General features: G+C 49.7%; 1 protein-coding gene across 5 annotated transcripts in view; it reads left to right on the top strand.

The window, feature by feature from the left end:
- The window catches only part of NDRG4 (NDRG family member 4), an 87,582-nt gene that overhangs the window by 53,005 nt on the left and 21,252 nt on the right, over positions 1 to 13,325 (top strand). For all 5 annotated transcript variants that reach the window (XM_038753563.1, XM_038753559.1, XM_038753560.1 and 2 more), the window contains one exon: positions 11,253 to 11,358. In XM_038753563.1, the coding sequence (XP_038609491.1) occupies positions 11,253 to 11,358 (106 nt within the window). The remainder of the gene's footprint in view (positions 1 to 11,252; positions 11,359 to 13,325) is intronic.

Raw genomic sequence — 13,325 nt, 5'->3', positions numbered from 1 at the left:
CACGTGACTAGCGCACTGTGGCAGACCACCCGCAGGACGAGGAACGGCCTCTCACCAGCTGCGACACAACGTGCCTAGGCTGTTCTCAAATGCTGCTTCCATTCCCCCCCCCACAGCCCCAGCCAGGGGCTCCTCCCTCCTGGAGGCCATCGTTGGTGGGGGGAGAGAGTCGCCCCACCCCAGGAGCCGAGGCTCAGAGTCCTTGTGACACCAACCCCTCTTTCCCCTGGCTGCCTTGCTGCGAGTCAGAGGGGAAGGAGGGATAGGGGCAGCAGGGCAATGCCCTGGCTTCTCTTTGCCCAGTACATTTCTCAGCAAAGGGAAGGAGAGGAGCGAGAGATGCAACAGTGCAGTGCCCTGGCTTTTAGTTGCATTTTTCAGCACAGTGTTCCCAAAGCAAGACACAGATGAGCAGAAAGCAGCCTCTCGGGGCATATTCCTCTCTTCCTTAAAGGCCGGGGGCAAAGACAGAGCCTGATTTCAGATCCCATCAACCCAGTTAGATCCTCCGCCCGGGTCACTTACACTCTTGGGAGGAAATGCTGCATTTGCACTACTGGTTGCAGCAGTGCGTGGATCGTGCACGTCTGGGCATTTTGAGGGCGGGTGTTTATGCGCATCTGCTGGCGAGCACGGGTCTCACGTAGATTGGCCGGGGTCAGTCCAGTATTACCCCAGAAGTGAGGCCACCCCTTGGCCTGGAAGCCCTCGTCGGTGCCCTTGGGCAAGGTGAGACGAAGTGTCGGTTCCCAGCCAGCCACGCCTGGCCGTGCGGCCCGGTTGGTTTTCCCCTGAATTATTAATGGGAATGCTGCTGGGAAAGATAGCGGATCCCCCATCTTTGACCTCCACCACACACTGCACCCCCCGCCCCGTTGCTTCTCATTCTCCTTGGGCCCAGCCTGTTTTTCTCAGTTTTACCAGGGCCTCTCCCTTGGCTAGGCTTCCTGCCCTTGGAGGATTGAGTTAAAGAGGGCATGGAGCAAAGGGGAGAGTATGTTCCCCCTGTCCTGGGCATCCCAAGGTCACAGGCTGGAGAGGGTGAGATCAGGGCCGATCAAGACAGGGAGAAAAGAAGAGGAACAACGCACTCGCTCCTTCCACACCCCCACCCCCGGACCCAGAAGCCCACCCGGAGCCAGCCCGCCGGGCTAAAGGCTCTGACGAGGGCAGACCTGCAGTGCATTTGAAACAGCAGCTCATCCATTATACATGAGGAGGAATAGCTCCCCGGCCAGGGTTCTGACATCACTAGGAGCAAATGGGAACAACCCAGCCGGACCCAGCCCAGGGGGGTGGCCTGGGAATTGTTGGTCTTCCTTTAGCTCCCTTAAACCGATGCTCAGTTTCAGCATAGTCCCCACCCACAGCCTCCATTTACCGGCAGGTACGGGGTCACTCTTGCCCCTACCCATTCCCGCTTATGGAAAATGGGCCGGCGAAGACAAGAGCCTTGGAGAAGCAGTATGGCCTAGTGGATAGGGCACGGGCCCGGGAGTTATAAGGACCGGGGTTCTAATTCCGGCCCAACCACTTGTCTGCAGTGTGACCTTGAGCAAATCACTGCTCTGTGCCTCAGTTACCTCAGCTATAAAATGGGGTTTAAGGCTGTATGCCCCATGTGGGACATGGACTCTGTCCAACTTGGTTAGCTTCTATTTCCCTCACTGCTTTGTACAGTGCCTGGCACATAGTGGTTTACCAATACCATAAAAAAAGAGGTAAGAATAGCAGAAGAGGGTTGGGATTTGACCCTATTCGATCAATCAAGTTTACTGAGCACTTACCGTGTGTGGAACACTGTACAGTATAGCAACATAACAGAGTTATGTTAACACAGTGTGTTTAGAGTCTACCAATTCTCCCACATACGGAGGGTGAACTGGAAACCGAGAGAGAGAGAAGGTCATTCTCTCTCTGGGAGATTGGGTCAGAAAGAAATTCATTCATTCAATCGTATTTATTGAGCGCTTACTGTGTGCAGAGCACTGTACTAAGCGCTTGGGAAGTACAAGTTGGCAACATTCAATTCTCCCCTCCCTTGCTCCCTCATTTTCCCTTCCTCCCCAAGATGGTAAAGAAGCTTCTGTCTGAGTGCTGTAGACCTGCCTTTGTAATTTCCAAGTCTCTTTATCCCCTTGGCATGTGGATTCCTGCAGGGTTTCTATTTTTTTTTTTTTCCCTAGTGCTTAGAAGTGCTTAAGCCCCAAGCTCATTCCTCCCTTCACTTAGAAGGCTCAGGACTCTTTGCTCACAGCATGACCAAGTGCCCAGGACTCTTTGCTCACAGCATGACCAAGTGCCATTGCTTTTGGGTTATTTTCCCCATTTTAGTTGGGGAAGTCACTGTATTCCCAGGCCCCGGGGCAGGAGCTGACCCGGACCTGGGAATCGGTGAAGGAGTCCTTCCCTTCAATGCAGTTTTCATCCTCACAAGAGCATTTATCGCAGTCCCTCACAGTATCCGAGGACTTGGTTTCTCAGGGTCTCCGCCTTCTTTTCTCCCCCCTGCCAAGCACTGCTATAAGCGCTGAAAAATTACCAAATACCAAAAAATATCCGATTTTGAAAAAATACCAAAATTATTATTATTTTCCGGGCCTCAGTTCCCTCATCTGTCAAATGGGGATAATAATAATAATGATGATGTCATTAAGCGCTTACTATGTGCAAAGCACTGTTCTAAGCACTGAAAAATTACCAAATACCAAAAAAATACCAAATTTTGAAAAAATACCAAAATTATTGTTATTATTTTCCGGGCCTCAGTTTCCCTCATCAGTCTATCAAATGGGGATGAAGACTGTGAGCCCCACGGCGGACAACCTGATCACCTTGTTTCTCCCCCAGTGAGCTATGCTAAGGCTAGTCCTGGGTAGACCTTATTCCCCGTCACTGAGCTCTGCCCTGGCCTCTCCCCAAAGGAGGCGACTCAGGCTTCAGCAAGGCCATAATCATTAATAATAATCACTAATAACATCATTAATAATAATGATGATTGTGGTATTTGTTAAGCGCTTACTACATGCCAGGTGCCGTACTAAGTGTTGGGGTGAATACGGGCAAATCAGATTGGACACGGTCCCTGTCCCACATGGGGCTCACAGTCTTAATCCCCATTTTCTGGATGAGGGAACAGAGGAAGGTCACACAGCAGACAAGGGGTGGAGCTGGAATTAGAACCCAGGTCATCATCATCAATCGTATTTATTGAGCGCTTACTGTGTGCAGAGCACTGTAATAAGCGCTTGGGAAGTACAAGTTGGGAACATATAGAGACAGGCCCTACCCAATAGTGGGCTCACAGTCTAAAAGGTCCTTCCGACTGCCCGGGCCGTTGCTACACATCTTCTCAACAGTCTCCCAGCTCCGGCTCCCTGCTTGTCCTCCGGTCGGACCCAGTAATCGGCTCGTAACTTTACAGGATAGAGGTCAAAATAAGAAGGCAGGGGACCAGAACCAGGGCCCCGGGCATTCCTGAGCTAGAAATCGGGATTCTCCCGTACAGCTGCCAAGAGAAGCGCATTGCGGAGATGAGCGATTCCTTCTCCCCTTCAGTAGGGATCAGTTCCAACAACCCGTCCCAGGCCGCCCAGGGCCAGCTCGGATGAGCGGGCGCCGGTCTGAGGGGAGCCAGTGTCTCCATCAGCGGGGGGCTGGACCTGCTGCGGCCCCGAGGAACCGGGCGGAGATGATGGGGTGGGGCAGGAAGCACGGCTGGGGCGGGACGAATGCTTGAGTATTTCCTACCCTTCTCCTCCGGCTGGATTAAGTCCCCTTTCCATCTCCACTCTCCCCTACTTCCCAGAAAAAGGATCGGGAGCGGTGTCGCTCGGAAGCTGGTATCCCAGCGACTTTCTTGCCCAGTGCCCCTGGGGTATGGGGCTGCCTCACAGGGCAACAGTGAGGCTCCCTGCATAGCTGTCGGCCTCTCCGCCCCATCGCCGAGGAAGCGGGTTGCTTTGGTCCGAAGGACTTTGTTGGCCCTGGCTGAGGTGTCTGAAGGTCCGGCTGACTTCTCAAGGGCAAAGGGGCCCGTGAAAGAGCCGCACCAAAGAGCCGAAGGGCCTTTGACTCCAAGCCGCCCACCTTCTCCATCGTAAGTCTTGTCCCGGCTCGTTCTCGTGGCGCTCTGAAGCCTCTCCCAGCTCTGTCCTCAAGGGCTCTGTGGTCTCGGCGACTGTGGCAAGCAGCACACCCAGGTCTGCCTTACATCTCCCCGTTGCCGTCTCGTGCCTCTGTTTCCTTTCATGTAAAGCAGGACTGAGCATTCCTCTGGTTCTCCTAGCGTGTTTCTAAAAATTCTCAAGTGTTTTTATAGCTGTTATCTCATTTTTCCTCGCAACAGGAGATAAGCGAGAGCTGGGGTGATTTCTCTAGTATACAGATGGGAAACCTGAAACTTAGGATAAGGGACTGTCATAAGATCACCCGATCAGTAGCAGGGAGAGTTGGCAACCGGGCCTATAGTAAAATTGGTCAAATTCTCTGCCTAATAGACACACTAGGCTGTGGGGAAGCTTGCACCCAATGTTTGGTAGGGACTGTCTCTATATGTTGCCAATTTGTACTTCCCAAGGGCTTAGTACAGTGCTCTGCACATAGTAAGCGCTCAATAAATATGATTGATTGATTGATTGATTGCACGGTTCTCTAGAGGAAACTGTGCAGTGGAACTGTATATCAGAAACACTCTACCATCCTGATCATATCTCTCTGGCGGCCCAGTGGACGGAGAAGACACCTCTATCTACTCATTCTCCATTTTTCTTTAATGTGGTAAGATGGTGAAAGAGGAATTTGTGGGGAGGGGAGGTTCACAGATTCCTTTCTCTTTTCACTCGCATCTGGCAGAGTCTTTTTGAGAACGGATGAGAAGCAGCGTAGCTCAGTGGAAAGAGCCCGGGCTTGGGAGTCAGAGGCCTTGGGTTCTAATCCCGGCTCTGCCACTTGTCAGCTCTGTGACTCTGGGCAAGTCACTTCACCTCTCTGGGCCTCAGTTCCCTCATCTGTAAAATGGGGATCAAGACTGTGAGCCCCAAGTGGGACTACCTAATAGCCTTGTATCTATGCCAGCGCTTAGAACAGTGCCTGGCACATAGTAAGCGCTTAACAAATAGCAACATTATTATTATTCAGCCAGAAGCAACAGGCTAAAGCTTCTGTTGAAGCTTCTGAGAAGCAGGATGGCCTAGTGGAAAGAGCACGGGCCCGGGAGTCGGAACGACCTGTGTTCTAACCCTGGCTCCTCCACTTGTCTGCTGTGTGACCTTGAGGAAGTCACTTCACTTCTCTGGGCCTCAGTGACCTCATCTGTAAAATGGGGATTAAAACCATGAGCCCCATGTGGACACGGACTGTGTCCAACTTGATTAGCTTGTATCTACCCCAGTGCTTAGTACAGAGCCTGGCACATAGTAAGCACTTAACAAATGTCTTAAAAAAAAAAAACAAGCTTCCATTTCCCTTCCAGCCCTCTTGCAGGCTCCTTCTCAGGGCAGTGTGCCACCTTGGCTCTTCCCAAGTCTCCTATAATCCAGAATGATCCTAGATTCTAGTGTTTCTGAATCCCGTGCATTTTATACCTTGGACTCTTGTGTGTTTACCTGCTAACCATTTCCTCCTCCTTCCCAGCTGTGTCTCTAGAGAAGAGCTCCCACCTGGTGTTTAACGCTACCCCTTCTACCTCTGACTCCATTCCCCCTCGTCTCTTAAAAGCCCTCTCACCCACCCTCCTTCCCTCCCTCACCTCAGCCTCCAACCTCTCGCTCTCTCTCAGGTGGTTCCTTCCCCTCTGCCTTCAAACACACTCAAGTCTCCCTTCTCCTCCTAAAACCCTCTCTGGATCCCGCAGTCCAGCTTTGACCCCATCTCCCTTCTCCCCTTCCTGTCCAAACTCCTTGAAAGGATTGCATATGTCCTTCATTTCCTCTCCACACCAACTCCCCTCTCAACCCATTTCAATCAGGTTTTTACCTTCTTCCCTCCACCGAGAACACATTTTCCAAAGTCACCAGAGATCTCATAGCCAAGTTCAGCGGAGCTTTCCTCTTTTTTTTTTATGGTACTTGGGCCCTTACTGGGTGCCAGGCACTGTAGTAAGCCCTGCGGTAGATACCATTCATTCATTCATACATTCAATCGTATTTAGTGAGCATTTCCTGTGTGCAGAGCACTGTAGTAAGCGCTTGGGAAGTACAAGTTGGCAACATATAGAGACGGTCCCTACCCAACAGCGGGCTCACAGTCTAGAAGGGGGAGACAGTAAATACGTAAATAGTAAATAAGTACAAGTAGAAGCTAGCTACTTCTAGCTAATCAGGTTGGACACAGTCCATGTCCCAAAGTCGTAACCCCCGTTTTACAGATGAGATCGCTGAGGCCCATAGAGGTGAAGTGACTCGCCCCAGGTCACATAGCAGCATTGAGAAGCAGCGTGGCTCAGTGGAAACGAGCACGGGCTTTGGAGTCAGAGGTCATGGGTTCAAATCCCGGCTCTGCCAATTGTCAGCTGTGTGACTTTGGGCAAGTCACTCAACTTCTCTGTGCCTCAGTTTCCTCATCTATAAAATGGGGATTAAGACTGTGAGCCCCCCGTGGGACAACCTGATCACCTTGTAACCTCCCCAGCGCTTAGAACAGTGCTTTGCACATAGTAAGCGCTGAATAAATGCCATCATCATTATTATTATAGCAGACACGTGGCCAACTGGTGTTAGAACCCACATGATTCTGACATCCAGTCCCGGTGCTGGAGCCATTAGGCCACACTACTCCTCATTTTCTCTTCTCCTTAGAGCACTAGACGGCCTCGGTTTTGCTGACTCAGTCGGGGGACAGCAAACCTCTTCAAACTGTTTCTTTCGCCAGCTCCTCTTCCTCCCTCATCCCTTAACAGTGGGCATCCTACAAGGCTTGGGCTGTTCCCTAGCTCTTATCCCTCTCCACTGAGAAACAGTGAGGCCCAGCGAAAAGAGCCTGGGCCTGGGAATCAAAGGACCTGGGTTCTAATCCCAGATCCATCACTTGTCTTCACTCCTCCGTGCCTCTGTTACCTCATCTGTAAAATGGGGATTCAAACTGTGAGCCCGTGTGGCACATGGATTTGGTCCAACTGATTATCTTGTATCTCTACATGTTGCCAACTTGTACTTCCCAAGCGCTGAGTACAGTGCTCTGCACACAGTAAGTGCTCAATAAATTCGATTGATTGATTGATTGATCTATCTACCCCAGCATTTAGTAGAGTGCGTGGCCCATAGTAAGCACTTAACAAATACCATAAAAAAAAAGCAAAAACTGACTCCTGGGAAACTCATCCACTTGCAAAACTTCAGCTACTATTTCTATGGCGATAACTCACAAACCTTCCTCTCTAGGCCTGCTCTTTCCCCCTCATCCAATCCTCCATCTCCTCTTACCTCCAGGAAATCTCCACTCCCAGACTGAGCCCCCTTTTTCTTCTCCTCCTCCCCATCCCCCTGCCCTACCTCCTTCCCCTCCCCACAGCACCTGTATATATCGTTGTACAGATTTATTATTCTATTTTACTTGTACATATTTACTATTCTATTTATTTTGTTCATGATGTGCATCTAGCTTTATTTCTATTTATTTTGATGACACCTGTCCACACGTTTTGTTTTGTTGTCTGTCTCCCCCTTCTAGACTGTGAGCCCGTTGTCGGGTAGGGACCGTCTCTATATGTTGCCAACTCGTACTTCCCAAGCGCTTAGTACCGTGCTCTGCACACGGTAAGCGCTCAGTAAATACGATTGAATGAATGAATGAATGATGGCCTGCCAACATCTCAAGCTCAATAGGTCCGACACTGAATTTCTCATCTTACCTCTTAAACTCTCCCCTTCTCCTCCCTTCCCCGCCTTGAATGGCAATACCACCCTTATCCCTGAGACTCAAGCCCACAACCTTGGGCAAGTCACTTCACTTCTCTGTGCCTCAGTTACCTCATCTGTAAAACGGGGATGAAGACTGTGAGCCCCAGGTGGAACACGGACTGTGTCCAACCTGATTAGCTTGCATCTATCCCAGCGCATCAAAGGGTATGTAGCACGTAGTAAACACTTAACAAATGCCATGGAAAATCCTTTGGTATCATCCCTGACTCATTGCTGTCATTTTGCTCTCACACCCAATCTACTGCTGAAACCTGCTGGGTTTTTTTCTGCTCAAAAACATCCTGCTGAAGCACCCCTTCCTCTGTCCTCGTTCAGCCACTGTCCTGGTTTCAAGTGCTCATGATATCGTGACTGTGACTGGATTTCTCGCTGGTCTTTGGTCCTCTCCTGCCTCTCTCCAACTCCCTCCCCTCTGCGGACCTTACTCTATACTGGGGCCAGCTCATCCCCCTGAATCCTCTCAACCCTCACCTCAAACCCTCTATTCATTCATTCAGTCTCATTTATTGAGCACTTATTATGTGCGGAGCACTGTACTAAGCGTGTGAGAGAGCTCTCCTACTGAGAGCTCACCTCCTCCAGGAGGCCTTCCCAGACTGAGCCCCTTCCTCTCCCCCTCCTCCCCATCGCCCCCGCCTTAATAATAATAATAATAATGATAACATTTATTAAGTGCTTACTATGTGCAAAGCACTGTTCTAAGCGCTGGGGTCCCCTCCCCACAGCACCTGTATATATGTATATATGTTTGTACATATGTATTACTCTATTTATTTTACTTGTACATATTTATTCTATTTATTTTATTTGTTAATATGTTTTGTTTTATTGTCTGTCTCCCCCTTCTAGACTATGAGCCTGCTGTTGGGTAGGGACTGTCTCTATATGTTGCCAACTTGTACTTCCCAAGCGCTTAGTACAGTGCTCTGCACACAGTAAGCGCTCAATAAATACGATTGAATGAATGAATGAAGACAATATAACAATAAACAGACACATTCCTTGCACACAGAGAGTTTACAGTTGACCGGAATGGCTGTCCACCTCACCAGGTAAAGGCTCTCCCATTGTTTTCTTAGATTGTGAGCCCCCAAAGGGACGAGGATCATGTGGAATTCCCACCAGTATATTTTCTTCTAGTGCTTAGTACAGTGGTGGGCACACAGCAAGCGCTTAATAAATCCTACCACCTTTAGTTCTACTTCAAGACTCTGTACCACTATCTCCGCCATACTTACCTATTCTCCTCCCTTCCTCACATTCTCATCTCCTCCCAGGGACCCCCCCCCCCCACCGGCTGCACCCCACTCTTTCCTTGCCCACTTGAGAAGCAGCGTGGCTCAATGGAAAGAGCCCGGGCTTGGGAGTCAGAGGTCATGGGTTCTAATCCCGGCTCCGCCACTTGTCAGCTGGGTGGCTCTGGGCAAGTCGCTTCTCTGTGCCTCAGTACCCTCATCTGTAAAATGGGGATTAAGACTGTGAGCCCCACGTGGGACAACCTGGTTACCTTGTATCCCCCTCAGCGCTTAGAACGGTGCTTGGCACGTAGTAAGCACTTAACAAATACCACCACTTCTGACCCCCTGCTCAGGTTGTCCCCAGGGCCTGGAACGTCTTTCTCTCCCAAATCTGCCAGACCTCAATCCATTCCACTTCCTCCAACGAACAGTGGCCTAGTGGAAGAGAATGGGCCTGGGAGTTAGGAGACAAGGATTCTAATTCCAGCTTGGCCAGTTGCCTGCTGAATGACTTCGGGCGTGTCGCTATACTTCTCTGTGCCTCAGTTTCCTCCTTCCTACTTAGACTGTAAGCCCCATGTGGAAAAGGGACTGACTGATTTGTATCTAGCCCAGTTGTTAGAACAGTGCTTGACAAATGAGAATCAGCGTCGCTTAGTGGAAAGAGCCCGGGCTTGCGAGTCAGAAGTTGTGGGTTATAATCCCGGCTCCGCCACATGTCTGCTGTGTGACTTTGGACAAGTCACTTAACTTGTCTGTGCCTCAGTTACCTCATCTGGAAAATGGGGATTAAGACTGTGAGCCCCACGTGGGACAACCTGATGACCTTGTATCTACCCCAGCGCTTTGAACGGTGCTGAGGGAACCTATTTCCTTATGAATGCAATTTGCCTATGTGTTGGATTTCTTGTATCTTGGAATGGTGGTACTATGTTGAGAAGCAGCGTGGCTCAATGGAATGAGCGTGGGCTTTGGAGTCAGAGGTCATGGGTTCAAATCCTGGCTCCGCCAATTGTCAGCTGTGTGACTTTGGGCAAGTCACTTAACTTCTCTGGGCCTCAGTTCCCTCATCTGTAAAATGGGGATTAAGACTGTGAGCCCCCCGTGGGACAACCTAATCACCTTGTAACCTCCCCAGCGCTTAGAACAGTGCTTTGCACATAGTAAGCGCTTAATAAATGCCATTATTATTATTATTATGTTGGTTAATTTTTTTTAATTTTGTGATATTTGTTAAGTGTCTAGTACAGTTCTGGCACACAGTAAGCATTACTATTTAGGTCGGGACCAATCCTAAAATAATAAGGTTGGGCCCAGCCCATGTCCTGCATGGATCTCACAGTCTTAATCCATATTTTCCAGATGAGGTAACTGAGGCACAGTGAAGTTGAGGTGACTCACCCGAGATCACACAGCAAACAAGTAGTGGAGCCAGTATTAAAACCCCAGGTCCTTCTGACTTACAGACTCATGCTCTGTTCGCTAGGGCATGGCTGCTTCTCAATTTATTTTTCAGTTTATGATAATGTCCTGTCTAGTGGTTTAAATACTCTGCTTCCCTCTACCTGTAATTTATTTTAGTGTCTGTCTCCTCTGTTATTTGGCAAGCTCCTTGAGAGTAGGGATCCAGTCTACTTAGAGCTTAGTTCAGTGCTTATCGTACGAAACACTGTTGTTTGACTGCCTAGGCCTTCGGCAACAAACGGAAGCTGCTTTATCTGGACTTTGCAATATAATTGCCCAGAAAGTTTAGAATGAAAACATGATGCCACAGACTCTGAACTTGGATTCCAGGAATCAGGAATCCAAGTTCAGAGTCTGTGGCATCATTTCCGTCGGTGACGCTGGCTTCTTGTATCTGGTTTCATGGGAGCCTCAGCTCAGTTATTCCTCAGTGCCGAGGCCATCACAACCCCCATTCCCAGAGCTGCCCATTCACTCAGAGAGGGAAAGAGCAGTTCTTTTCCAGAAACATTCCTGGGAAAGGGGCTCGAGGGACAGAGATGTTTCTAGATGGGGTGTGGGCAGCAGATGTTCCAGCGTGAGAAGCCACTGGACAGAGATGAATTGTAACCATTTACCCCCTCTTTTCCAGGAGCATGACATCGAGACCCCATACGGGCTTCTCCACGTGGTGATCCGGGGCTCCCCGAAGGGGAACCGCCCTGCCATCCTCACCTACCACGATGTGGGACTCAACCGTAAGTTCGAATCCCAGCTCCGCCGCTTGTCTGCTGCGTGTCCTGGGGCAGGTCACTTTATGTCTCTGGGCCTCCGTTTCCTCATCCGTAAACTGGGGATTAAGGCTGTGAGCCCCTGTGGGACGCGGACTGTGTCCAACCTGATTATATCTACCCCGGCACTGAGTACAGTGCCTGGTACATAGTAAGCAACTAACAAATACCGTTAAAAAACGAAATATGCAGCCCATGAGCCAGAAGTGTCCAGGCCTCTGCTAAATACAGATCCTCTAGGGGCCAGGGTACAGGTAGCCTCTGTGGACTGGGATGATTCTCTCTTTCTCCTTCTGTCTCCCCTTATCCCCTCCCTCTCTGCCCTCTCTCCCCTCTCCCTCCTCTCCCTTGCTGATTCCCCCCACTGAGCAGACAGCAGTGGATTGTTGGCTCTGGCTAGCTCTCCCGCTAATGTAAATGAAACTGTATGGGGAACAGACCTTAGTCCTCTTCCAACCTGGCTACTGAACCATTAATCCCAATAGTTTCTCCATCTCTTAGGGATTGGCACACACCACTCCAAGGAAGCAATTGTGGATTGTAGGGGAGGCGGGGTGATACCGATGACTGTGGTATTCAAGTGCTTACTATGTGCTGTGCACCAAACTTAAGTCCTGGGGAAGAAGCAAGATAATCAAATCCGACACAACGCTTGTCCCACGTGAGGCTCATTGCCCCTCACTGTTTCAGCCCCATTTTTCTATTTGGGACTCAAAGAAGTGGTTTAGCTAATAATAATAATAATAATGGCATTAATTAAGCGCTTACTATGTGCAAAGCACTGTTCTAAGAACTGGGGAGGTTACAAGGTGATCAGGTTGTCCCCCGGGGGGCTCACAGTTTTAATCCCCATTTGACAGATGAGGTAACTGAGGCACAGAGAAGTTAAGTGACTTGCCCAAAGTCACACAGCTGGCAGTTGGCGGAGATGGGATTTGAACCCATGACCTCTGACTCCAAAATCCGGGCTCTTTCCACTGAGCCACGCTGCTTCTCTAGCTCACTCTCTTGACTCCTTGGGTCTCTAGACTTTGAAAATAAGATAGAGGACACAAGCCTTCTCTAAAGCCTTTCTTGTACGGAGTTTGCTCAGCCTCCCAGGGAGCTATCAGACGATCAGATATCAATCTCAGTTTCTTAGATGATGAACTGAAGACCAGAGATGTTTAGGGACCAGCCTAAGGTCACACAGCATATAGGGGCTGACCTGTGGAAAGAAACGTCTTCCTCCTCCCCTCCAAAGGTTTTCCACTAGTTGACATTGCCTCCTGTTGGCTGACACCTCCGGTGCCATTTATATTCTGAAAGATCCAGGTTTTTTTGCCTCCTGGACCCCCTTTCCCATCCTTTGAGCCACAGTCCCAACCTTAGGATAAGCAGTGCGGCGTAGTGGATCGAGCACTTTCCTGGGAGTCAGAAGGATCTGGGTTCTAATTCCAACTCGGCCACATGTCTTCTGTGTGACCTCAGTCAGGTCACTTCACTTCTCTGGGCCTCAGTTACCCCATCTGTAAAATGGGGATTAAGACTGTGAGCCCCACGTGGGACGGGGACAGTGTCCAACCCGATTAACTCATATCTACTCCAGCGCTTAGAGCAGTGCTTGGCACATAGTAAGCGCTTAGAAGCAGCGTGGCTCAGTGGAAAGAGCACGGGATTGGGAGTCAGAAGTCACGGGTTCTAATCCCGGCTCTGCCACTTGTCAGCTGTGGGACTTTGGGCAAGTCACTTCACTTCTCTGGGCCTTTGTTCCCTCATCTGTAAAATGGGGATTAAGACTGTGAGCCCCACGTGGGACAGCCTGAGTACCTTGTATCCCCCCAGCGCTTAGAATAGTTCTTGGCACATAGTAAGCACTTAACAAATGCCATCATCATCATCGTTATTATTATTATTATTATTATTATTATTATATGGAACAGAACAGAATGGTT

Source organism: Tachyglossus aculeatus, chromosome 11, assembly GCF_015852505.1.
Source record: "Tachyglossus aculeatus isolate mTacAcu1 chromosome 11, mTacAcu1.pri, whole genome shotgun sequence".
Taxonomy (NCBI): domain Eukaryota; kingdom Metazoa; phylum Chordata; class Mammalia; order Monotremata; family Tachyglossidae; genus Tachyglossus; species Tachyglossus aculeatus.
This window is presented reverse-complemented; position numbering and strand designations above follow the sequence as displayed.